At 42.1% G+C, this 26203-nt stretch overlaps 1 protein-coding gene across 35 annotated transcripts in view; it reads right to left on the bottom strand.

The window, feature by feature from the left end:
* The window catches only part of DOCK10 (dedicator of cytokinesis 10), a 276179-nt gene continuing 250314 nt past the window's right edge, over window positions 339-26203 (bottom strand). For 13 of the 35 annotated variants that reach the window (XM_013984546.2, XM_013984547.2, XM_021074814.1 and 10 more), the window contains 11 exons: window positions 24943-25049; window positions 22362-22484; window positions 22108-22221; window positions 20185-20190; window positions 13725-13871; window positions 10512-10722; window positions 8579-8769; window positions 5931-6031; window positions 5653-5791; window positions 4275-4350; window positions 339-1103 (listed from right to left, as the gene is read on the bottom strand). In XM_013984546.2, the coding sequence (XP_013840000.1) occupies window positions 1042-1103; window positions 4275-4350; window positions 5653-5791; window positions 5931-6031; window positions 8579-8769; window positions 10512-10722; window positions 13725-13871; window positions 20185-20190; window positions 22108-22221; window positions 22362-22484; window positions 24943-25049 (1277 nt within the window). In that variant the 3' untranslated portion in view covers window positions 339-1041. The remainder of the gene's footprint in view (window positions 1104-4274; window positions 4351-5652; window positions 5792-5930; window positions 6032-8578; window positions 8770-10511; window positions 10723-13724; window positions 13872-20184; window positions 20191-22107; window positions 22222-22361; window positions 22485-24942; window positions 25050-26203) is intronic. The other 22 variants (XM_021074800.1, XM_013984543.2, XM_013984551.2 and 19 more) reach the window with 9 other exon arrangements.

Genomic DNA, 26203 nt, shown 5'->3' on the forward strand with positions numbered 1-26203 from the left:
GAGGAAGACTTCATTCAGCAGATGTCTAATGAAGCACTTGTATTTATTTGTTTTTCTTTTTACGGCTGCACCTGCAGCATACGGAAGTTCTTTGGTCCAAGGGTCAAATCAGAGCTGTGGCCTACGCCATAGCCACAGCAACACCGATCCAAGCTGCATTTTCGATCTATGCCTCAGCTTGTGGTAATGGCAGATTCTTCATCCATGGGGTGAGGCTAGGGATCAAACCTGCATACTCAGAGAGGTAACATTGGTCCTTAACCTGCTAAGCCACAATGGGAACTCCCCAATGAAGCACTGTTAGTAGCAACTTGCCTGCTCTTCAAGAGGGAACCAGATGCAAATTAATGGTATTTTTATTTCTATTAACCACAAAAGGCTTCCATAATTTCACATCTCACTGCTTTTAAGAGCACATATATTACAAATAAAGAAACTCCACAAACTTTAAAGATTAGTATTTATCAACACTTTTGTACACATACACAAATATTTTAATATAATGGTATCTGAAATGTTATTCATATAATTTTAGCACTGTCATCAATATTAACTAAAAACGTTCTTTTAAATTTGGTAAAAACCATATATTTTACAATCTTCTATTTACATTCGAAATATGCTTACATGTTACAAAAACATTCACTTTGACCTTTAAAATATGTGTACGAGGACTGGGTATGGAACATAACTGTAACCAGCAGCAAACTGAACGGTTTGCTTTCGAGCTACACATTCACTGGGATTTCATAGCAAATATTTAGCCGGGCTTGATCGACGCCGCTCAATCAAAGGAAAAAAAAAAAAAAAAAAAAGAGATCAGAAATGTGCAAATCTGGAGGCTGGCAAAATTCTCAAGCTAGCGAGGTAAAAAAAGTATTAACACCATAAAAACATCAAATAAATTAAATTTCTCTTTCTCTTCCCCGAGATTAGCTGCAAATTCAGAGTTCTCCTGGAGGCGGGTCTGATGCTGCAGACTCCCTTCAGGCTTCTGCACTGGATGAGATGGAGACTGTGGGCAGAGTGGGGGCCGCCTTGTTACTGACCCGAGTGCAAGTTCGCTCCGCTCCTCGCTTTGATGGGTCGTCCGGGTAGGTAATCTTGAAACAGGACAAAACGCAACATGACACAAAACGATCCCAGAGAGGTTTGTGTTAATATCTCCAAACACAAACTTAAAACCCAGAACAGTGATTTTTTTTTTTTTTTAATTCCCCACGGGGCGTCTGTACATTTTGAAAATGCCCTTATCAAAGCAGATTTGAAGAAGTGTTTTCCCTAGCCCATGTCTCTGCCGTCTTGACAAGATTTTTTTTTATTTAAAATGATTTTTATTTTTTCTATCACAGCTGGCTTACAGTATTCTGTCAGTTTTCTACTGTACAGTCACACACACACACACACACACACATATATGTATATACATTCTTTTTCTCACATTATCTTCCATCATGCTCCATCATAAGTGACTAGATATAGTTCCTAGTGCTATACAGAGGGGCACTGGGAAGATTTTAAGTGCCTTCTCAATACTCTTCAATTATCATATATGTATATATTTAAGTATATATGTATATTTAAATGTGTGACTGAACCTTATGAATGTGTTTGAGTAATTCTGGAATTTTATTTGCAATTTTATAATTTGTATTGTCAAAGTCTGCCCAAAGAGGCAAACATCTGAAACCTCATTTAAAGATTCGTCTTAATGGAAATACAAGAAGAAAAAAAAAAAAGCACCTCAGTCTGATTTTATTTTTGGAAAATAATGTTAATATGCCTAAATCATACTCTCCCATCAGATCTGTTCACATGGTGACAGGTGAACACAACAACAGCAGTAGAAATACCAGGCACCTCTAATGAATATTTAACATTTCTGGTTATGACAATTTTCCTGCTAACTGTTATGCCTTGCCATTCTTTAACTCTACGGCTCTTCTGGGCTAGAATGGCCACTCTGTCCCCACCAAGTACCCAGCAGTCATGTATCCTAGTCTACCAACAAACTCCCTTTATGGTCAACATCACAGTTGTGCTTAAAGCACTTGGCAAATCATGTATCCAAAGAGTATCTGAAACTCTAAAAGCCACATGCCTTTGGCTCCCACCTTGCTTGGCACCGTAACAGAGTATGTGTGTTCCATTCTCTGTATTTTATTTTGTATTAATTAATTTATTTATTTTTCTGCTGTACAGCATAGGGGCCAAGATACACTTACACATATACATTTTTTTCCCCCACCCTTTGTTCTGTTGCAATGTAAGTATCTAGACACAGTTCTTAATGCTACTCAGCAGGATTTCCTTGTAAATCCATTCCAAGTTGTATCCGATAACCCCAAGCTCCCGATCCCTCCCACTCCCTCCCTCTCTGTATTTTATATTTGATTTCCATTGCCAGCTTGACTTCACTATACTGTCATTCTTCTAAACTTTGAAACAGGATCCAAATCAGCATCTTCTGTTGATGTTTCATCCACTAGTTACATGTATTACTTTGGCCTCCATCAAAGGGGGTTTTTAGGGGTTTTGGCTCTTTATAAAATAGGGTGGCTTTCTGGCTTCCTATAATGGTAATGACTGCCTGTCTGTCACTTTAGTAACCCAAGCTGCTCCATTTCCACATTTCCATTTTACACACTAGCGTCTGCTTCACCCTGCTCCATCTCTCTCCTTACACTGAGTCTTCTTTCACTAAGTAGTGGCTTCACTCTTAGCATTTTACTGAAGACTTCTCTGGACACGCTTAAAAAAATTTTTTTTTTTTCTTATCAGGGACGCATTTTAGGCACATGGAAGTTCCCAGGCTGGGTGTTGAATGGGAGCTGCAGCTGCCGGCTGCTCTGTGCCACAGCCACAGCAACACCAGATCCAAGCCATGTCTGCAACCTATGCTGCAGCTTGTGGGTTCCCAGATCTTTAACCCACTGAACAAGGCCAGGGGTCAACTCACATCCTCATGGACACTATTTTGGGTTCTTAACTGGCTGAGCCACAATGGGAACTCCTCTCTGGACACTCTTGGGATGAATTGTATAATTAATTCTCTTTACATATTTTTATTTCTATGTCTATCTATCCTTTCTAACTCTGTTTCTAATTTTAAAAATTTAAGGGTAAAATTTCTCTCTTTGCTGTAATTATACATGTACCTGTTTCCAAAATATGCGTGTGTGTGTGTGTGTGTGTGTGTATAGGTATGTGAAGGTATTTGTGCATTATGGATTATGGCTCATTCATGCATTACAGTATTATGCTAAAATCTGACCACCCTTCCAACATAAGAGTTCAAACACAAACTATAGTCAAATGAAAAATTTTTTGCTGTTATAAAACTGAACTGAGATAAATGCCCAGTTAGACAATACTTTGGACTTTAAGGACTCTTAGCCTTTACTAGCTATTTCTGAAATTACAACCAACTCAAAATACTTATCAGTGGTTGTCATGAAAATAACTTCTTTTGTTGTAGATGACTTACAGTATTGCTACGGTTAATTTACATTTATGATTGACAATTATCAATTAAATAGTTCCTCCTCTAGAATCTTCTCTACGGAGTCAGAAATTAATATTTTGTCCTTATTTTAATCTAAGGTGGGACTGTGAAATGGCCATATCATAGAGTAAATCATTTTTAAGGAAACCGTTTTTTTTTTTTTTTTTTTGAGATATCATGTATGTTGTAGTCATTGTCCCATGTATCAAGACCTATGTGACAAATCCCCAGAGAAGCTCAGGACCAGGAGAAAGTTTCTCTTTCCTGGCAAACCATCTATTTCTTTTACTAAATAGCAAGACCTGTGCAATCCATTAGTTTCCTTTCTTTGCATCAGTGTCCAAGAAGCACAGAATCAAATTTTGCTTCGCTTAGCAAAGGTTTCCTGGAGTAGAAATTATTTTTCTGTCTTCTTAATCACCTGGTCCTTGTCTTTGTACTATTGTTTTAGCACTTTGAGGTAGAAGGAACCTTTGTTTTGGATACAAATGAGCTCCAATGTACTTTAGAAGTTGATAAGAGTATACATTTTCCTTTTAAAAGCTAAGTTGTTAACTTAGCTTTTTGATTTTAGTAGGCTTTTTTTTTTTTCATTTTGACCTACCTTGAAATGGAAATAAAGCTATTTTAATTAAATAAACATTTAGAGAAAACTAGTCTCTATAGAGGCTGTTGGGGTGGTGGTGGTGATGGGGGGGCGGGGGGAGAAATAAAGGGTAGACCAGAAGGCCACAAACAACAGCATAGACATAAGGAAAGAAAAACATACCACTTTTGCTCACAGTACTGAGGGAAATACTAGACACAGAGGAACAGAAGCTGTATAAACATGGACCACGACAGAGCTGCCAGGAAAAAAAGAGAAAAGTATTTTTGCCCCAAGTTTCAAGGTCAGATGCAGCTTACAGATGGAAATAAGCATTTTTTGGCCACCTTTTCCAACTTTCAGATCCCCTGCTTACTCTTTTTGTTTCATGCTCAGATTTCTAATTTCCCCATGCTGTTAAGGCATCACTCCTGAATATTAAATTCCCATCACCCCTTAATAATTCCAAACCAATACTCTTCTGCTAGGAATCCTATCCGGGGGGATTTTTTTTTCTTTGCAACATCAGTCAATTAACCATTTCTTTCTCCAACTGCTATGGAGCGTTTAAAATGTGGGTAGAAGGAGATGGAGAAGAAGAGAAACATATGGGAGATGCAATTAGAATAAAAGATGCATATGACACATTTCATGTTTGGTGACTAGTGTTAAAGTTCTAGACCATTTAAGGAAAGGAAAGGGAGCTAAAATTAGTGCATGGCTACTGTGCGTGAGGCTGTTTGGGAAGTCAGCTCAAGTTCTCCCCCTCAATTCACACGTCCAACTCCTGGAGGGGACCATGTGTGATGGGATGTCCAGGTAGAGTGTGAGGGTTGATGGATGCTGGGAAGTAGGCCAAAAAGAGCAGAACCTGCTTTTAATCACGATTCTCTCAGCATCCCCAAAAGTATTATGGTTATTCAATGTCCACATTTTATGCATAGTCTTACAAAACAAACTGAATACATGCCAAAAATCATGGATGACTTGCTTGTAGGGTGTGGGATTGAATTTTATCCCAAATCTGCATATTTTCCAGGGGCTCAGCCTCTGTAGAGGCAGTCTGGATGGGTCAAGTCCAGGACCCTAGTCCTGGTGTTCTTCCTGAGTATGGTGCAGAGACCCCTGGTGGCGGAACTGTGGAACTTCACGTCACACATCACACATCACGGCCTGGAGATCAGGGGTGACGGATGTGTATGGGAGTGGCAGCAAACCCTACCGGGAACACCAATGTTCTTGGTGTCCAAAAGGTGCCATATGTTCTGGAAAAACAACACGCATGTGGTTTGGATAAACATCTCTGAAAACTATAGAAAGCATCTGGATTCGCATCTTTACCTACAGATTTTTTTTTCCAACCTGATCGCTTTCCTTTGAGGCAAGGGGCGGTGTCCATGGGGGTGGGAGCCGGGGAGGGGTGGAGAACAGCTCAGCCACACGGCGTTTTCTTGAGAGTACAGTGTTTTCAGCAGTAGGAAAGAAAAGAGACTCCTTCTGGTCCTTCTGGCATTGGGGATAACACGGGCCCTTTCTATGAATGGACCAGGGAAAGCCTTACCTGCTCATTCATGATTGCGGAGAGTTCGCTGAGCATGTCCTTGTAGTGGGACCTCAGTTCCTCCTGGTACTCCAGCTGGTCCTCTTTGATGAGGCGCTCATTCACGTCAAGGGCCTGCCCACACGCGTCTGCAAATTGCCTTTAGTGACAGCAACAAGCAAATTAACAAACAGCCATAAGAAACAGCCACTCAAAATCAGGCTGCTGTTACACTCGGCATTCATGACTCCCTGTCCGAAGGAATTCAGGGACGAGCATCCCAACAAAGAGAAGCTTACCTGAAGATTTCCTTCAAAAGCTTTACTTGGTTGTCAGGGTATTTCTTTGCGTTGGTTTCTTCAAGAAAAGCTCGTGCATAGGCCATTGGGCCTGCATTCACCTGTTGGGGAGAAGAGAATGGGCTAAGGCTTCTCCTGAGCTGGTAGCACCCATCATGTGCTCTCCCACCCCCAATTCTCTCACATCACCTTGTAGCCTACTAATTTGTTATCTGTCTTATCTGCTGTTCCCCAGCTAGTCAGTGAACCACTAGGATGCATCTGAACCCCACAAAGCATTGCCGTCCTTCCCCAACTTCAGCCCCATGCCCACCATTTTGTGTTTTTAGCATATCCGCATTCTGCTTGATACCTTTGAAAACTAGCCGCTATTTATTTACTTAAGTAAATTTAACTTTGGTGAAATCAAATGCCTGCTGGGCTAGTAACTTTTTTTTCCCTATGAACATTCACACAAACACATAACAATTAATAAAAGACATTCCACAGAGGTAGTGGTCTAAGGCATCACCCTGGGAACTGCTGTTTTACTGGGTCTCACTTGTCAGTCTGGCTGAGATTCTGGCCCAAGGAGGGAGGTATTGGATTTCTGTGCGAAGACACTAGTGATGGAATCTGTATTTTCTTTTTTTATCAAAAAAAATTAAAGTATAGTTGATTTACAACATTGTGTCAATTTCTGCTATAAAGCAAAGTGACCCAGTCATAACAGATGAATAGATAAAGTGGATGTGGTCCATATACACAATGGAATACTACTCAGCCATGAAAAAGAACAAAATAATGCCATATGCAGCAACACGGATGCAACTAGAGTCTGTGTTTTTTATGGCTTATCGTCTTTGCATGTGACTGTGGGGCTTGGAAGGAATAAGGTATAAGAAGAGGGAAGCCAATCCTCTACTTGAGGCATCCACGATGGCTTTGCCTACCAGGCATTGCCAGTGTGGTGGAGTGAATAAACAGTACCGAATGCTTTCCTTTGTTTCCCTATCCATCTCTATTCCTCTCTGCTTTGCTGTGCACTGAGGGAAGCCAGCTTTCTTTCTTTTCTTTTTTTTTTTTTTTTTGCTTTTTTTTAGGGCTGCACCCATAGCATATGGAGGTTCCCAGGCTTGGGGGTGAATAGGAGCTACAGCTGCTGGCCTACGCCAGAGCCACAGCAACGCCAGATCAGAGCCCTGTCTGCAACCTACATCACAGCTCACGGCAATGCCAGATCCTTAACCCACTGAGCAAGGCCAGGGATTGAACCTGCAGCCTCATGGTTCCTAGTTGGATTTGTTTCCGCTGTGCCACGACAGGAACTCCCCCTGTTCTTTTGCCTTCTGGCTTTTAAAAATTTGTTTTTGTTATTATCATTTTGAGTCAGGCAAGGGGACACAGACAAAAAGTGGGCAGGGAAGAGGAGAGCCAGGTCAGGATCAGGGCCAATGTCACGGAGTTTTCCTTTCATCATAGGCTCCCACATAGCTCTGCAGGGCATTGTTACTGGCCTGCCTTTATTTACCAGTTTAATACTTTGTTCATTAGGGAGGTTTGAAGTTATTTTTGATTTTTGAAAATACTGCATTAAAATATTATTTTATCTTGATTACTGAGTTTTTGGATGCTCCCTTTAATTTTGTGTCTCTCGCCCCACCCTAGTCTCAGCCCTGTCAGGGTATTTAGGCCCAGCGCTTCCTCCTTGCAATCCTCCAGCACAGACCATGTCTGTCTGCCTGTCTGTCTGTCTACCATCAGCTGGCTCTCCCAGATCTCTCTCTGCTTCCACTAACCCTTCTCAATTTCTGCTATAAAGAAATAGCAGAAGAGACCTCCCGAGTCTCCAGGTCTGGGGAGGGAGCCGGCCCCTCAGTCTTGTTAGCCCTGGTGCCTGCCCTCTTTGGTTTTCCTAAATACCGAGTTATTCTTTTCCAAAGGGCCTCTTTATTACAGTTTCTTCAGTCACCCACTGTGAACAGGCTATTTGCTCGCTCTCAGGACCCTGAGAGTCAGGGAGCTCCTGATACACATTTTATGAACTGATAATCATTTTAGACAGTTTTGTTTTTGAACAGTTTTATAAGGCTCTTCATGACAGAGAATGAATTATTCATTCAGTAATGCATTGGTTAGCATTTAGAATACAGAACATAGTTTATCCAGAGAAGATGGGACAGGAGGATTGAGGAAGAAGAAATTTTACTTTGGCTAAACTTAAGAAAGGCTTATCTCCAGATGTTTGGCACCAACATGGGTTTACTTTTCCTTTTTTTTCTTTTTAGGGCCACATCTGCGCCATATGGAAGTTCCCAGGTGAGGGGGCAAATCAGAGCTGCAGCTGCCGGCCTAGGCCACAGCCACAGCAATGCCAGATGCAAGCTGCATCTACGACCTACGCCGCAGCTTGCAGCAATGCCAGAGCCGTAACCCACTGAGCGAGGCCAGGAATCACACCTGCATCCTCAGGACATTGTGTTGGGTGCTTAACCCACTGAGCCACATGAACGCCCCATGTGCCTTTGCAAGGAAACACCACATTTTGGAGATTCTGATAAAGACTGTGGATGGCATCGCAAACAGAAAAATATCTGTTATACCCTTTGTAAAAAAAACTTCCCAGGGGTGTTTTGCGCCCAGTTCCCCTGGCCAGGGGCGGTGCTCACCTTCACGCTGACGCTTCCTTGGAGTTTGAGCTGAAGTCTGATCATGTCGACTTCTTCCATCGTGCAAAGCTGGTTAAGCTCCGAAACCTTCTTGGACATCTCATCAATCGCCACTTCAATGGGATTCAGTTCTGTGCTGGACTGGCTGATAACCTGAATCCTCTTCTTCACGTAGGGGAACAAGTGGCTCGCTGCACAAAAGCAACACAGGAGCCTTTCAAGGAGAAGGGTCAGGGAAGAGTCAGGGTTCCCTGAATGTCAGGATGATCCTGGATCTTTTCGTGGCCCACAGAGCATTCCATCCTGCACGTTTTCTGTGTATGTGAGTTATTTCCTCCCACGTGCTATCCTCTCATACCCCTCTCAGTGTTGCCCCAGCTGCTTCCACCTGGCATGTGGTTCCACACTTTCCCGAGCCAACAGGTCCTCATTCCCAAGGCTGGACTAGCCCTTCAGAGTCGCTAAACGCGGAATAGAGGACAGCTGCCACCACAACTTGTACTTCAAGTAAAACCACACAAAACCACAATAAGGAATGCTTAAGGAAGTACCGAAGAGTGCATATTATAATAGCTTTGTTCTGGATTTTTAATTATAAAAGGTCAAGAAAAGTTCAGTGCAGGTGAATGGTCCATGGCTTGGATGTGGTGGCTCTCCATGTAGCTACTTCGTCATCCAGACCTGCTCACCCCTGAAGATGGCTTAGGTCTCAGTTCAGATCTCCTCTCATCTTTCCCCTCTGTCTGCCTTGAGATCCAATCCATTTCATTTCTTTTTTTTAAAAAATACTTATTCTATTTTATTTTTATTTTTTGTCTTTTTGCCTTTTCTAGGGCCACTCCCGCAGCATATGGAGGTTCCCAGGCTAGGGGTCGAATCAGAGCTATAGCCTCCGGCCTACGCCAGAGCCACAGCAACGCTGGATCCTTAACCCACTGAGCAAGGCCAGGGATCGAACCGACAACCTCATGGTTCCTAGTCGGATTCGTTAACCACTGCGCCATGACGGGAACTCCCCCATTTCATTTCTTATGCTGTGCTCACCTGATATTCCTGCGTCACTTGGCTCTTTCTCCTACCAGACAGTGAGTGACTTGAAGGCAAGAAGTACGTGTGTGTGTGTGTGTGTGTGTGTGTGTGTGTGTGTGTGTGTGTGTTTTCTTTTTAGGGCTGAATCCATGCCAGATGGAAATTCCCAGGCTAGGAGTTGAATCTGAGCTGCAGCTGCTGGTCTACACCACAGCCACAGCAACACGGGATCTGAGCTGCACCTGTGACCTACACCACAGCTTGTGGCAATGTCAGATCCTTAACCCACTGAGCGAGGCCAGGGATCAAACCTGCATCCTCGTGGACACTACGTCAGGTTCCTAATCTGCTGAGCCACAACGGGAACGCCAAGAATCGTGTTTTATTTATTTGAATTGTCAGAACAGTGCCCCACTACTAGAGGCACTGAGCAAATGTTTGTTGACTAAATAAAGGTTAGACCTGCTCACAGAGTAGGTCTAGATAGAAATAGAAGGGACTTTGGGGATCGGTCCCTGCATTCATTTCACAGGTGTGCAACCACAATTCCAGAATGGTTTAGACTCTTGCCCAAAGCACACATTTCTTGCCCTGCAGGATAGGTTCAGGGAGAGAGGAGAAGGCAGCTCAGAGGGCCTGTCCCAAGACACCGTGACCTTCACCATTGGACGATCTAAAGGGAAATGGTGTGTAAAGTGACTGTGACAGGTTCTCTTCTGGTGCACGTGTCAAGAGTCTCTGACTTGAAAGAGGACAGACAAGGGGAAATCTGTGCATCCTGGCAAACCCTTCTAAGTTAGCACATTGTGGGTACTCAGGTGCGAGGCTGGAGTGTCTTGTATTCCCCGCATCCAGCCTAACAGAGGGCCCTGCGTGGGGACCCGCGCTGGGGGCCAGCACCTACTTGTCAGGACCGTCCTCCGCTTGCACTGCTCCTCCACCCCACCGTGCTTCTTGCCCGAGAGCGTGAAGGGCGTCTCGAAGACAAAGCGGTTGATGTTGTGGTGCATTTCGAAATCCGTCTTCCGGTCCTCTAGTTCCTTTTCCTCAAAGAACGGTGTGACATAGGTCACCTGGATGTAGGCATATTTGGGGTCCAAATCCTTGGGGTTTACCTGTTTGAAGACATTATGTGCAGAGAAAGAGCGGTGAGCAGAAGATGCTCCTGAAGGCAAGGTGGGAAGCTCTGTATCCCCTGGGCTCGATGTCCTGAGCTGTCCTTCTCCCTTTGGAGGAAAATGGCCAGTCCTACCCTGTGAGGGCTGAGTGGATGGAAACCACGGGCTGGACTGCGGTCAAGCAGCTGGAAGGTGGCAGAGTTAGCGCTGCAGCCAGCTGGCCATGTAGCTGGTACTCTTACGAACTTAAAACCTGGTGGTGGCATATTATTTAATCTTTTCTTTCTTATCTTTTTAAATTTTCTTTTTATGGCCACACCTGCAGCATATGGAAGTTCCTGGGCTAGAGGTCAAATCTGAGCTGCAGCTACAGTCCTACACCACAGCCATACCAACGTGCTATCTGAGCCACATCTGTAACCTACGCCACAGCTTGTGACAACGCCAGATCCTTAACTCACTGAGCGAGGCCAGGAATCGAACCTGCATCCTCACGGAAACTATGTCTGGTTTCACTGAGCCACAATGGCAACTCCTAATCTTTTACTTTCTTTCTTCTCTGTAATGAGTAGCGTCACTTTCATCTAGAATACAAGTTTCTTGAGAGTAGAAATAGGTCTCTTTGTCCCTCTATGATTCAGCCATATATCTAGCCTGAGACGATTGGCTGTGGGCTTGTAATGTAAAAGGAAGTTCCTGGTCTGTTTAGCAGATTAACTGACTCCCTATCACACGATTGCAGATATTTTTATTTTCAAATTCTTGAATTCTTTCTCTAATCTGCACTGTTATTCTATCTAATTAAAATTTTTTTTAAATTTAATATTTATTTATTTATTTATTTATTTTTGCTTTTTAGGGCTACACCTGCAGCAGATGGAAGTTTCCAGCCTAGAGGTCAAATTGGATCTGCAGCTGCTGGCCTATGCCACACTATAAGAACATGGGATCTGAGGTGCGTCTGTGACCTATACCACAACTCACAGCAACGCCAGTTCCTTAACCCACTGAGCAAGGCCAGGGGTTGAACCCTCATCCTTGTGGATATTAGCCAGGTTCGTAACCTGCTGAGCCACAATGGGAACACTATCTAATTTTTAAGACTAAATCTGCTTTGGTTGAATAAGTTTGACAAATAACTAGGAAGACAGGCTGGGGGTCCTTCCTAAAAAGTCAAGGAAGGACTCGTGCTTTTCTTAGGTAGAAGAGGTGACCCTCAGCCTATTTTCTAATGATTCCTTGAAGGATTTTCAGACTTATTCCAAATTTCTACATCTGTCTGCGCATCCACTGCTTGTCCAGTTCCAGATATTTAAGGAGGGTCGTGAATTTCCTTGTAACGCTGCTAATAATTGCATTGTAGGATGGCTACATTTTTAACCAGACTCAGAGTGACCACCCAGCTGTTCCAAGGCTGATCACCAGCTAAATGGTAGCATGATGGAATGAAGATGCCAGCTGTTCGGAGACCGAATTTGGCATTTTTCTCACCACCAGGAACTCTGTCTCCACTTTCCCTGTAGGAAGGCAACTATGAGAGTGGTTCTGATTCGGTCTCTCTTTATGGGGAAGGGGATCATATTTTTCAGGTTAAGAATGATGAACACATTTGTACCAGCTTCCATCAGATCCAGCAATATAATCTCAAACCCCTCCAAACACTAGCTTTATAAAAGAGGACAAGGAAGAAAAGACCTCTTCGGTGGCCCAAGAGAGGCCAATAAAATTGGGTGCAAACCAGCTTTTCTAGTTCCATCTTCTGCCACACCCTTCTATCCAACCTGTGTTTCAAAGACCTGCCATTCTCTAAATACACCTTCTCCTTGAATTTGCCTGTCACTGCACCTGCTGGCTTCTCAGAATGCCCTTGGCATCCAACAAACACCTTCTCACCCTACAATTCTCCCTTTCAACCTCACCTCTCTGTGAAGCATCGCCAACCAAGAACAAGCTGCTCAGGGAGCCCCCAGCTCCAAGCTTCCCCTGTACGACTTGGAGGTGTGGGCTGTGCCTCCCGTGGTAGGTATTTCACTGAACTCTATTGAACTAGCTCTCTGCATATGTTCTTCTCTTCTTAGCCATGCGAGCTCTGGAAGGAAGAGATGGTGTGTGCACCAGTACCTTGCTCTGGTGCTAGTTCTACTTCTAGGTGCTTCATAGAGAGGTTGGCTAAATGAATGAAAGTGTATTTAGAAGATTCTGAGTAATCTCATCAGAGGATGTAACTATTTGCCTTCTGGAGCCAGGAGGAGGTTAACTGAATGTTGGCAGGTTAATACAATGTGGTGGGCTAATCTGGAACTATCACAGAGGATAGGTTTCAAAATTGGCATGACCCAGGAAGACTCCACGACCGAACAAATGCTTTTCTGCTCTTTCCCCCAAGTCTACCATTGGATCTCATCACTTTAACCCTTTGGTTGCTACTCAAATGCAAACCACTTATGGCAGAGGTAGAGAGTTCAGTACGGTGTTTCTAAGATTACCTAAAAGTTACTCAAATAAACATGTATAAGGTTTTTGACCCCACCTCCAGCCCCCAGCCAAACCACCAATTACTCAACCAATAAGCAAATAACCAAAACACCCAAAACACTCAGAAAGTTTGCATGTTCAGGAAGGGATTTAAAACTTTAATAAACGTAGTTTAGGAGTTCCCGTTGTGGCGCAGTGGTTAACGAATCCGACTAGGAACCATGAGGTTGCGGGTTCGGTCCCTGGCCTTGCTCAGTGGGTTAAGGATCTGGCGTTGCCGGGAGCTGTCATGTAAGTTGCAGACGTGGCTCAGGTTCCACGTTGCTGTGGCTGTGGTGTAGGCCGGCAGCAACAGCTCTGATTAGACCCCTAAGCTGGGAACCTCCATGTGCCACGGGAGTGGCCCTAGAAAAGACAAAAAGACAAAAAAAATGAAAAAAATAAAATAAATAAATAAATGTAGTTTAAAAACAAAAAACTTAAGCCAGTTCTTTGCACTTGCATGAATATTGATGTTCCCCTACCTTATTGGAGTCCTGGATTATCTTCACATTGTCTGCTCCGAATTTATCTGCGTAGAGCTTGAGCAGTCTTTGGGAAATCTCGGAGAGACCAGTCAGCTTGGGTTCTTTATAAATATACTCTTTACCTTCTTCTTCTTCAAAAAAACCCTGTGGAAGACATATAGTGAACTACCTGTTTTATCAGAGAACTCCAACGGCAAATCACCACCAAAACAAAAACCATCTTAAAGATGTATCCAGTCTTGTGGTTGCCGTCCAAGCCACAGATGAGCTCTCTGTAAAATTCAAAAATCAGAGGAAAAAAAAAAGGAAGAAAACAAAATTTCATGTTAGAATCAGTTATGAATGTAGAAACTCTGATTAGACCCCTAGTCGGGCCAAAGAACCTCATGAGATAAATTTATACAGATTTTTCTCTACGAGTAGAAATCACTGGTAATACCTGCTTGCATCTATTTTAGGGGAAGAATGCCCTCATGTGGTAGCCTGGTGTAGAACACCAAGCCTGGAGTACTTTTTGGTATTTTTTGAAGAGCAGCAATATTTTGAAATATCTTTGAAATTATCCCAGGAAACACTATATAGCATGTAAAGGTATCTAAATGGATTGATATGCATCCCACATCATCTCAGGTGAAAAGTTATAACAGAAATTACATATACGATGCTCCCAAGTACTGATATTTTAAAAATAATTTCACATTAATATGTCATCAGGGGCCTGATGTAACTTGGCTATATGTAATTTCATCATTCAATTTACTTTGCTACTAGATCACTTACATTCTTACACAGCTAGACTTTGTAAGATTGAAAATAGCAATGTCACCATGTCATCGTTTCTGAGTTGTAGGCACAAGTAGGTCTTAATTTCTATTAATTTATTTATCTGGTTTGAAACAAGGGGAAGGGAAGATGCCATTGAGGATAACGGAGGTAATCGTTATTATGCCTTTTCATTGAAGGGACACAGGGCATTTTCCCTGGAGAATAGATACGGCATTAGAATACCAGAGTATGTCTGCAGTTAAGAATCCAAGTGCATCTCGTTCCTTTTGACTGCAGAGTTTACCTCAAGTAAATAGCTGGGTGAAGGTACTGGAGGTCACACACACACATAAAATCTTAGCTATACTTTTTGTTTTTTGTTTTACCACTTTTGACGATGTAAAAAATACTCATTACATGTCCAAAAAAATGTGTAAAATGTTCTGAAGCTGTTTTTTTCTTTCTTCTTTTCACAGCTAACGTGAGGCAATCTAAGAATAATGATGACAACTCCTATGTATGGTGCTTTATACTTGTAAAGCACTTTCATCCAGGTAAGTTCGACTATCATGAACAGTGTACTTTGTATCATAAGTGGGCTGACACTGAAAGTAGGGCACAAGGCACATTCACCAGTACAGTTCTTGTTAAGCAGGTAATTGCCTGTTTCCTTGGGTTTCCCTAATTTTTTTTTTTTCTTTTTAGGGCTGTACCTGCGGGGCATATGGAAAATCCCAAGTTAGGAGTTGAATCGGAGCCGCAGCTGCTGGCCTACACCACAGGCACAGCAACACTGGGTCTGAGCCACATCTTCGACCTATGCTGCAGCTTGCGGTGACATCAGATCCTTAACCCACTAAGTGAGGGCAGGGATCGAACCTGCATCCTCATGGATACTACTTGGGGGTCTTAACCCACTGAGCCACAAGGGGAACTCCTGGGTTTTCTTAATTGACTTTGAGCTTTTCAAAAGCAGGAAAGGATCTCGTTCAATATTATGCGTCCAGTGTTTAGCAGATGCCTGGTCTTTAGAAGGACCTCACTGTAAATTAGTTGACTGAATAAACAGATGAATGAAATAGTTCTTAGAGGGCATATATCTTAAAAGAACATATTTGTGCCAGATATAAATGGATAAGATTCCATTGCTTTTAATATGGGTGTTTTTATTTAACAATTTTCTTTGAGGAATGTTCAAGACCAACATTTGATTACGAGTACCTTGACCCCAAGCTGCTAAAACAGTGATATATTGATGTTAGAAGCATGAAAAGCCTCTTCTTATCATTCTTCTAGACTTTGTAGGGATGGTGAGGTCTGGCCCCATTCCCACATGACTTCTGGCCTGCTAGGTTTTTTTCTGTTGCTGTCTTTGTGGAATTTTGTCTGATTCAAGGTCAGAAGTGAGTGGCTAAAATTGACAGACTGATACAGCAGAGAAATAACACTTCTGAGGCTATCAACCAGAATCCCCACAGGGCAATAGCTACAGCAAAATTTACAAATTGCATTTCAATGGCAAAAATGCCTCCAAGTTCCAGGAAAAGATTTTTTCATCATGGTGTGAAAATTAGCACACAGAGACATTTTCACTGTGAATTTCCATCCCCTGACCCCAGCAAATTTCTGAATCCAGCTTTAGCAGAAAAGGCATGGTGAGAGCAGTATTTTATTCTCATGACTATGAACTTTGTAACCTTGGTCACGACCTGATTTTCTTTCACTCTTACTCCTTGGCCTGGAGGATGGAAAACAGTGCAGATTTAGACTTAGGAGACTCTAAGGACAGTGCCGGGGATACAACAGGCCATTGGTGCTGATTAGCTATGATGAGGAGAATGATGTGCTGACCATAAGAAAGAAAAAAGTTGTCAGTAAAATAATTTGAGCTCTAGCTAATATGCAGGGTAACAGCCTAATTAAGTTTTGAGTGCTTAAAAATACATACCTTCACGTTCTCTTGCTTGGGAACTATGCTTTTCCTTATTGTAAAAAGTCTGATGCTCATTTTGATTTTTGGTAAGTGATTGATTAGAAATAATCTGTGATTAGAATTAATTAATTCATGAATTAATAGAACATGGAGATACAAACCTCTTGAGACTATTTTATAAAATGAGTAGACGGGAGCTGGTGTAGCAGAATGTAGTATTTAATTGCTGTCTGCCAAGGATTGTGTAAGCTTTTGGAGCCAGAGAAATGGCAGCTGTGAAAATGGCTGGGATGTGAGTTTACCTTTTACCCAGGGAACCCATCAAAGCAAAGCCCAGCGAGGCACAGGACACGACCTTAAGGAAGTGTAATGCTCTGCCCGTGAAATATGCGACTTATAAATGGGCCATAAAGTGACAAAAACCTGGGGGCAGCTTCTCTTTTGCTTTAGCCCCAAGGTGATGAGCAGACTGCATTTCAAGGCAACAGGAAATGTGAACTCTGCATTTCCCTAGCTAGCTCAATTTTTAAAAATGTCATTTTTACAAGACAACAAATACCCTGAGCTGTCATAGTTAGGAAACAAGCACACATCCTAGTTAACCAAGGACTTTGAGTCAGTAGAGTTAACATGCATGGATTATGACACTTCAAGGCAACAAGTTACGATAAAAAAAATTCAATAAACTGACAACTCAAGTCACGGACACCTTCTTAGCTGTTTTGTGGCAGGTACTTCAGAATCTTGCAGGGCCCCTGGACCACTATTAAGATTTCAAAGGGTCAATGCCCTGTGATTACAGTCCACTGATTCAAATTTCCAAAGGAATGCATCCAGAGAGGAATCTGGTGTATAAAAGAGGGGTCATAAAAATCACAAAAGGCTAAATGTTAAGAAGAATAAATCTTCAAGGATGCAGAGTAATGGTTCCATATAAATATGAACCCAGTTATTTGTGCATATGTTTATATATCAGTGAATTTCATAGAGGAGAGGGGCCAGAAAGGTGTGCCACATTCCAACGTGGCGGGGATGGTTGTATATACTTATACATGCACCTTCCCTCCTCTCCCCAACCCCTTTTTCCATCAAGATTCTCAGATGCAGCTACACCCACACAGGCATGATTAAAAATCACGGAATCGACATCCTTTGATGAATAGAATAAAATTCCCCCAGGCCTTTCACTCAATTCATTCCGGGGCCATCTGATGTTTTAAGTTATGCAGTGAGCATTCACTGGCTTGCTTTCATGCTAAATACCAGAGCCTAAGGATTTCATTGATTACAGTTGATGTTTGATCACTACTGGCGTTTCATTACTCTGGAAATGAATACGTCAGGGACGCTTTGGGAGATGTTTTTATATAGGCGGCTCTGCGTAAAATTTCCATAGTCAAGGATGGCAGGTGCTGCATTAGAAAATTCATGCTAGGCAAGGCTTGCATTTTTAAAGTTCTTGCCACAAAATAGTTTCCAGCTTGTTTTCAGTGTCTGGCTCACTGCAGACATAATACTAACTACTCTAGGCAATACTGTAAAATGAAAGCGCTAGTCCACAGGGGAAACTAAAATATTTACCCAAAGGCCTTTGTGGAGGCAAAGAGCCTCTTGCATATTACATTCCCATAATCTTTGTAACATGATTACAAGACTTCAATTTGGGCATCGAGAGGTGAATTTTACAAAGACAAAAGGTACCATCATAAAAAAGAAATTATTTCTGACCACGGGGATTATACTAATGAAATAGTTGAGATTTTATCTTAGATCTTTAGCACCGTCATCTCGCACACATTTGGGGGGGGAATGTTCAAACCTATCCAGTATTTCTTTTTTTGGCTTTTTAGAGTCACACTCGTGGCATATGGCGGTTCCCAGGCTATGGGTTTAATCAGAGCTACAGCTGCTGGCCTACACCACAGCCACAGCAACGCCAGATCTGAGCTGCGTCTGTGACCTGCACCACAGCTCATGTCAATGCCAGTTCCTTACCCCACTGCGCAAGGCCAAGGATTGAACCTGCAACCTCATGGTTCCTAGTCAGATTCATTTCCGCTGTGCCATGACAAAGAACTCCCTTATCTGGTATTTCTTTATCATTAAGTATGAAGTGCACTGTCTGCTCCCGTTGAATATAATAGTTCATATTCTCTGTCTGGTGTCCTGGGACTGGGATTTGAGTATCACTTGAACAATGATGACTGAGACTCTAAATGGCTGTTTATTAGGAGGACCGCCATTAGTTCTCGTTCAAGGGCAGCTGGGGTTTACACTTACAGAGTTCCTTGCTTAGGCATGGACTTGGGTCTGCAGATTTAACAAGACACTTTGCCATTTAAGCTTGGGGTGGACTTTGGAATAAAAGACAAACAGAGAATACTGGCAGCATTAAAAACAAAAAGCCAGGTGCACGGTCCGCACACTTTATTGAGGAATCTGCAAAAGGAACAAAGTTAGGTCCCAGGAACGTAGCTCTCCCCAACCCTTCCCTGTTGCCCCCGCATCTACTTAGTAAAGGGGTTTTCAAGGATTCTTTTAGTAGGTGAGTGAAGGATCCATGACCCCAAATTTACAAATGAAGGTAGAAAATACTGATATGGTATGGATGGGGGAAGGGACTGAAAGAATTACAAAAAAGTATGTACCAATCAGAGAAGCCAAGCTGACTGTGGACAATGTGTGAACCTTGAAAGAGTTTGTCTTTCCAGCTAATTTGGCAATAATTACCTTGAACCATATGAAGATGCCACCTTTGTAAATAAAAAATGGTCAAATATGGGGAATTTCATATGGTTCAAAATAACACAAAGAAAATTCTGTGTCACAGAGCTCTAGGTCCTGGCATGGTACTTGCCCTTGGCTCGTCCTCCAAATCTCCTGCACCACTTCTTTCTGCACCTCAGGAGACTTAATTCTGATTTATTGGATAAAAGTTTAGTTTTCTGTTCACCATTGATATTGGGAATTAATACTACCACCTCTGAGAGTGCTCAGAGTTCACCAACAAAGAGAAGCCCCGTTTTTCCATGATACTCATTTGGAAAAGGGCAGGGTCCTTTTAGGATTCCAGGAAGGTACCTACCAATGGCCACCACTACTTCTGAGATTCCACTTACTACTCTGTTCTTTCTTCTTTTTACAGCTGCACCTGTAGCATATGGAAGTTCTTGGGCTAAGGGTGGAACTGGAGCTGCCGCTGCACACCTGCACCAAAGGCATAGCAACACCAGGTCCAAGCTGCATCTGTGACCTATGCCACGGCTTGCATCAATGCCAGATCCTTAACCCACTGAGGGAGACCAGGGATTAAACTTGCATCCTCACTGACCCTATGTTGGGTTCTCAACCCGCTGAGCCAGAGTGGGAACTCCCACTGGGTTCTTCTTGATCAGCTTCAACTGTGGTGGCCTGAACTGAGCAGGCAAACTCCAATACTGAGTCTACTGTCCATATATTTCAAACATATGGTGCCCATACTTATCTCTGTGTGTGTATGTAGGTTGTCAGACTATATCTACTTTTGTGCAGAAGTGTATTCTATATGAAAAAGAAAGGATACATTTTTTTGTAATTCAGATAACCGCAATATAAATAATTTAGTTCCAGAAATGCAGGATGACTCCAAAATGAATGGGAGCAGGATTATCTCACCCTTATATGAATTGTTCATTTGCACAAAAAGTTAAGGTTGAGTAAAACCACATGGAGGGAAGTGTGAGGCTTATTAGAGCATGCAAATGGAGAGAGAGAACTTACCACAGCCTGGAACAATCAAGACCAAAAGAAGAAAAGAGTAAACATCCACATTAAAATCTCGTTGGAAAGGAGCACAATTCATTTCATTTCCCCTGTCTAGTAACCAGTATCTCAGATGTTGGTTGGAAAAACCATCAGTCAGGCAAGCTGCTTTTCATGCCCAGAGTAATAATGCCAGTTCATTACTTTTTTTTTTTGGTCTTTTTAGGGCTGCACTCGCAGCATATGGAGGTTCCCAGGCTAGGGGCTGAACGGGAGCTGCATCTGCCAGCCTCCACCACAGCCACAGCAACGCCAGATCTTTAACCCACTGAGCGAGGCCAGGGGGTCAAACCCGCATCCTCACGGATAGTAGTCAGTTTCGTTACCGCTGAGCTACGATGGGAACTCCCGCAATTCATTACATTTTCATTGGAAAGATCACCCCCCAAGGCTGTAGACTCAAATCTGGGTTGGCTGAATGCACATCTTGTGTGCCACTTCTGTGCTGCTCAGTTAGCCTGTGGCCATTCCCAGGAAACCCTTCACTTTTCCCAACCATCCTTCAATTCCCACTTATCCTTTCTGATAGGCTTTTCTGCCATTTTTCTTGCTAATCTTTCACTGAGGTCAAGAGTTATTTTCTCTTTATTGGTGATGAGCAAGCTATCATTTCCTTTCCTTTCCTGCAGGTTCCCGCATTTCTCTCTTCCCAATATATACTATCACTTCAGATAGTTCAGAGGCTTTTCCAGGGAACCCCAAATTGTCTGAATGAAGCATTTTTCTCTAGACTTTCTCCACAGTCCTGACGCTCCTGTGCAGTGGGGGAACTCTGTGCTGGATTTATTTGTTTATGGTAAGTGACTGCCCAGTGACACTTTCCTTTCCAGGGAGAGAGCAGCTACCTTGATTATTTCAAAGTTAGCTTTTAAGCTGCCTTGGGTGATTAGAGGATGATATATATTTTCCGAAAGGCTTCAGTGGGAAATGATCTAGAACTACCATGCTAGACTTGACACCTTCATTTGCAGCCTCAAAAGATTTTAGGGAAAGCAAGTAGCTATATGAGACCATGCCTTACATAAGGGGAGGAAAATAAAAGGAAATAAGAGAGTTGAGAGTAATTCCAACTGTGAAAATAAAAGAATGGAAGATTTCTCCATAAGAGTAATAGTCTGAAACATGGCTGCTGAAATATACTAGTGTTACAAACCTTCCTGGAAAGAAACAGGATGATGCCTGGGTTTATCCCACTTCAAGCACTGCTCACAGAAATTCCTAATGAATATATACGTTCACTTTACTTTTAGGCCAATGCTCTGGCTAGCTAATATCTTCAATCTTGTTCATTGTTTATGTGGTAGGCTGAGAAATGCCACTTTGAAACTGTATTGACCTGCAGTATGGGAAGCACAACAACCAGATCATGCTGTGCTGAGAAGCAGTGATGGTTTGAAAGGAGGACAAAAGAAAATGCATGATTTTAAAGTTAAAGGCTCACAGCTTTGATATAGTGGAGCCCCTAGGAAGTCTTTATTTCCTGGAATGCTATGGATTTCATTGCTTAAAACACATTCAATTAAATTTCACCTTCAAATAAGATGTAAACCTATGATTAGCTATTGTGGGGGAGGAGAAATGGAGAAGGAGGGTGCTGAATAAGAAGGGCCCTCTTTCTCCGAGAAGTTAGAAATCACTGTTTTGACTTGATCTGTATTAGGACACATGGAGGGCTCTGCTCTTTTTCCCTCAATTTAGTGCAGTCCTCTGGCCAAACACACAGACCCTCAAACCCAGAGGAAACTTGAATAGACCCAGACACATCCCCACCCCGGCCCCCTCAATCCTTGGCACATGCAGTTAGATGTCTCATAAAGGACCAAAGACAGCAACCAATCAGTCAGCGGGACTTAGAGGCCATGCTTCTTGTCGGAAACTTACCTGCCCATAAAATGCCACACGATAGTAGCGACCAAAGAGCCGCTTCTCTGAATTTACCACCTCTGCAACTTTTAGATACGACCGATGAATGTCATAGTAGAGATCTGATAATTTCTGAAACCAGAAAGGAAAGGGTTCATGAAGACGATGCTGACCAAAAAAAAAAACAGGGAGTTTCTAATTTTGGAAACGATAAGTAATTCTCCAATGTCATGAAGGCTATTGTCACTAACTTCTGGGTTTAGAACACATACTTTGAAGTCTCTCTGCTTCTCAAAGACAGCAATGATGGGCTTGTTGACATCAGCGATGAGTTCATATCTCTCAGACTTCCAAAGGAACTCCACACACATGTACAGCTGCTCCACGAGGATGTTCTGAAATTCCCCAAATGGAAAGGAGATTTTTTGCATGATCAAGAGGGTAGTTTAGCCCGGAAACTTGGTGTCAAAACTGCTGCACAGTCAATTTTTTTCACAGTGGGATTTCTGTGTTTCCTATCTTATATCCATCTTGGAAGAGATTCTTGGATTCTTCTCTTTTCATCACCTATTTAGTCCCTCAAACTTGCTAATTTGTATCTATGAAAAGCATTCAGATCTGTCTGGTTCTTTCTAACCCCTCAGTCACTGGCTTAGATCACCCCCCTGGTTCTTCACTCCCAGACCCCTGGAGTAATCTTTAATCTAATGTTTTCCCTGGCCTACTGATTCCAGTGGTCCTATGAGAGGCTCTCCAGTAATTTTTCTGAAACATAAATCTGACTGTGAGCTCTCCACTGTCCTAAATCTTTGTAGGAACTCCAGTGTCTATGAACTGCTGTCCAAATTCTCATGCATGGCATTGAAGGAGCTCCACAAGCAGGCACCAGCCTCCTTGTCAGTGGCACCCTCTTTCAGCATCCTGCCACTGACTCGGTGCTCTGGCTGTACCATACCATACCATGCCATTCTTAGAACACTTCATAACTTGCACTTTTTTGCCTGGGTTTTTGCTACTACTATAAGAAACATATTCTCTCCTTTGACACCTTCAAGTCCTATAAAATGTTAAGACCCCGTGCAAAAATCTGGAGAGCTTCTATTTATGTCCCATTCTTCTCCATTTCAACCACTTTCATGTAAAATATTGTTCATTTTTTAATTGCAGCCATATTTGATGCTTAGACCTACAGTTACTGGGTCTGAGACTGGTTGCTCCCCACCCTGAAGTAAGTTTGTCTTTTCTCAAGATTCTGAACTCATTGAGAGCTGGAATTGTTTTATTTATCTTTGTCTTCCCAAATAAATTTGCCTTATTTATTTTTGTCTCAATGTTTCACATACACTAGTGGTCTAGATGTTCAACTGAATCAAAATATATATTCTTTCTAAAGCAAGTGGAAAAAAAATATGTTTTTGCTATGCCTGGGGCATGCCAAAGTCCCTAGGCAAGGGATTGAACCTGCACCACAGCAGTGACCCAAGCCACAGCAGAGACAACCCTGGATCCTTTAACTTCTAGGCCACCAGGAAATTCCACAAGTGGATAATATTGTTGAAATGTTTTCAACAATGTCTATTAAGAAAAGATTTTAAACATTATTTGAAATAGTTACAATAAATATGTAGTTGCATTGACTATTTGCAATGTACCTAAATTAATCTATAACCATATGTAAAATTTCGCTAAAATCTACCCCACATTTTGTTTTCTGTATCTTTAAAAAAAACTATATAATATTATGAATAAAAATTACCTTATGAAATATTTTATTTACTTGATGAAGGGATCTCTACTTTTTCCCACTGGAATTGTTTCTAAGTAAATTCCTGGTAGAAGACTTCTTTTGATTACAAAACAACAACAACAACAACCAAAAACAGGGTTTGCATACTAGAGGGTTTTCTATCGAGACTAGTGAGACTTTTTGTTCAAATCTATTTATTAATAAATTTTCTGGCATTCCCATTGTGGCTCAGTAGTTAACGAATCTGACTAGCACCCATGAAAATGCAGGTTCGATCCCCGGCCTTGCTCAATGGGTTAAGGATCTGGCATTGCCATGAGCTGTGGTGTAGGTCGCAGACACGGCTCAGATCTGGTATTGTTGTGGCTGTGGTGTGGGCTGGCAGCTAAAGCTCCAATTGGACCCCTACCCTGGGAACCTCCATATGCCACAGGTGTGGCCCTGAAAAGCAAAAATAAATAAATAAATAAAATTTCTAATGCATTAAATAAAGTTGTGACCAGCTCAGAAAATTTTCAGCATCTCTTACCACATTTACCAAAAAACTAGACATTTTATGTTTTATAGACAAGCTGATCATACATATTCAGGTCTATCTTGGAGAAGTAAAGTTTAGTTTAAATTTTCATTGAAAATTATGCTTTATCAATGGAATCCTATATCTATTATTCTTAGTTTAATTTTAGCCTGCATTTTATTTATCTATTTTTTTGTCTTTTTGCCTTTTCTAAGGCTGCACCCGTGGCATATGGAGGTTCCCAGGCTAGGGGCCTAATCAGAGCTGTAGCTGTCCGCCTACGCCAGAGCCACAGCAACGCGGGATCCAAGCCGAGTCTGCGACCTACACCACAGTTCACAGCAAAGCCGCATCCTTAACCCCACTGATCGAGGCCAGGGATTGAACCTGAAACCTCATGGTTCCTAGTCAGATTCGTTTTTAACCACTGAGCCATGATGGGAGCTCCTTAGCCTGTATTTTATTTTGCCCAAGTCATGGTATAGAGTAACTTTATTTGATTTCCAAATAAGATTTTCTCCTCCCTATCAAGCTCAATGCTACAATCAACACAACTCAACTATCGTACACTCGATAATTCTGGTCTAACCTCATTGTATGGTGTGTCTTGCATTCCAGAATCTTCTTTCATTGCTCCTTCTTCTTTAATATTTGGTGTAATGCTCAGAAAAGCCGGCCAGCCCATAGAGAACATGCCTTGAGAGAACCAAGCAAAATGCAGCATTATTATTTGAGCCAAATCCTCATTGACTTAGATAATGCCTTACTTCATGGTGCTACACATGGTGATTATAAAGCTCACACAGTCAATGAGATGGTTAGACTATGACTGGTAGTAAATACTCTTTGCCAGGCAGCCAATATTCCTCTTTTTACAACTTCTGTATTGTTTTCAGGTGACCTGTTTTCTATAAGGAGCTGGCATGGGATTATGCACCTAACACAGGTTTGTAAATTGATGTAGCTCCAGTGTCCTGGTTTAGTGAGCCTCTTTGAGTCCGTTTCCCTCATTTGTTAAGCCAGAGACATTAATATCTATCTCAAAAGAGGTTAGAAGGATTCAAAACATTAATATTTGAATAAAGAACACCTGGTATCATTAGTGCACTGTAAAGACAATGCTCAATATTCACGAACTTTCACTCTTTTGCATCATCTAGAAAACTCAAATTTTCTAAGCATCTTAGCCATCAAGAACAGAAAAGATCTGGATCTGCAGATGTGTATATGAAAGCAGTTAATAATGCATGATACCCCCTGGCAAAGGATCAGACCTCAATGCCAGTGAAGATGAGAGGTCAAGAGCATAGCCCTGAAGGACAGACCAGCCCTTCACCTTTGGCCCCATCACAAGGCTAACCAGGAGCTTGTTAACTTAACTTCTTTTGGTTTGCTCACCTGTAAACAGGAGATAACAGCACCTAACTCACAGATTCCTTACTGGAAACTAACTGATATATTGCTCAGTGCCTTCCCTGGAGCAAGTGCTTTTTAAGTTATTGTTAATACTTTTGTTTCCATTTTTAATAATCACATCATTAGCTATGTAACTATATTATCACCTCCAAAACAAGCTAGAAATGGTAAGGATAATAATTATTGCAGTTGCGTTCTTGCACTAAAAAAACTCTACTTTCCTATTTTATTAATATTTTCCTTTGGTAATTAAGCACATTAAAATATATGAGAATTGATTGTGGCAGGAGAAGTCATGACATGCTTCTTGCAGGATGATGATGGTTGTTAGTACAACTGAGGAAGCTGGGTTTTATGGAGTCTATATTCAACTGTACAGTTGTCCCTCAGTATTTGTGGGGGATTAGTTCCAGGACACCCCCTGCCAAGACATC

This window comes from Sus scrofa, chromosome 15 (genome assembly GCF_000003025.6).
Source record: "Sus scrofa isolate TJ Tabasco breed Duroc chromosome 15, Sscrofa11.1, whole genome shotgun sequence".
NCBI classification, from domain to species: domain Eukaryota; kingdom Metazoa; phylum Chordata; class Mammalia; order Artiodactyla; family Suidae; genus Sus; species Sus scrofa.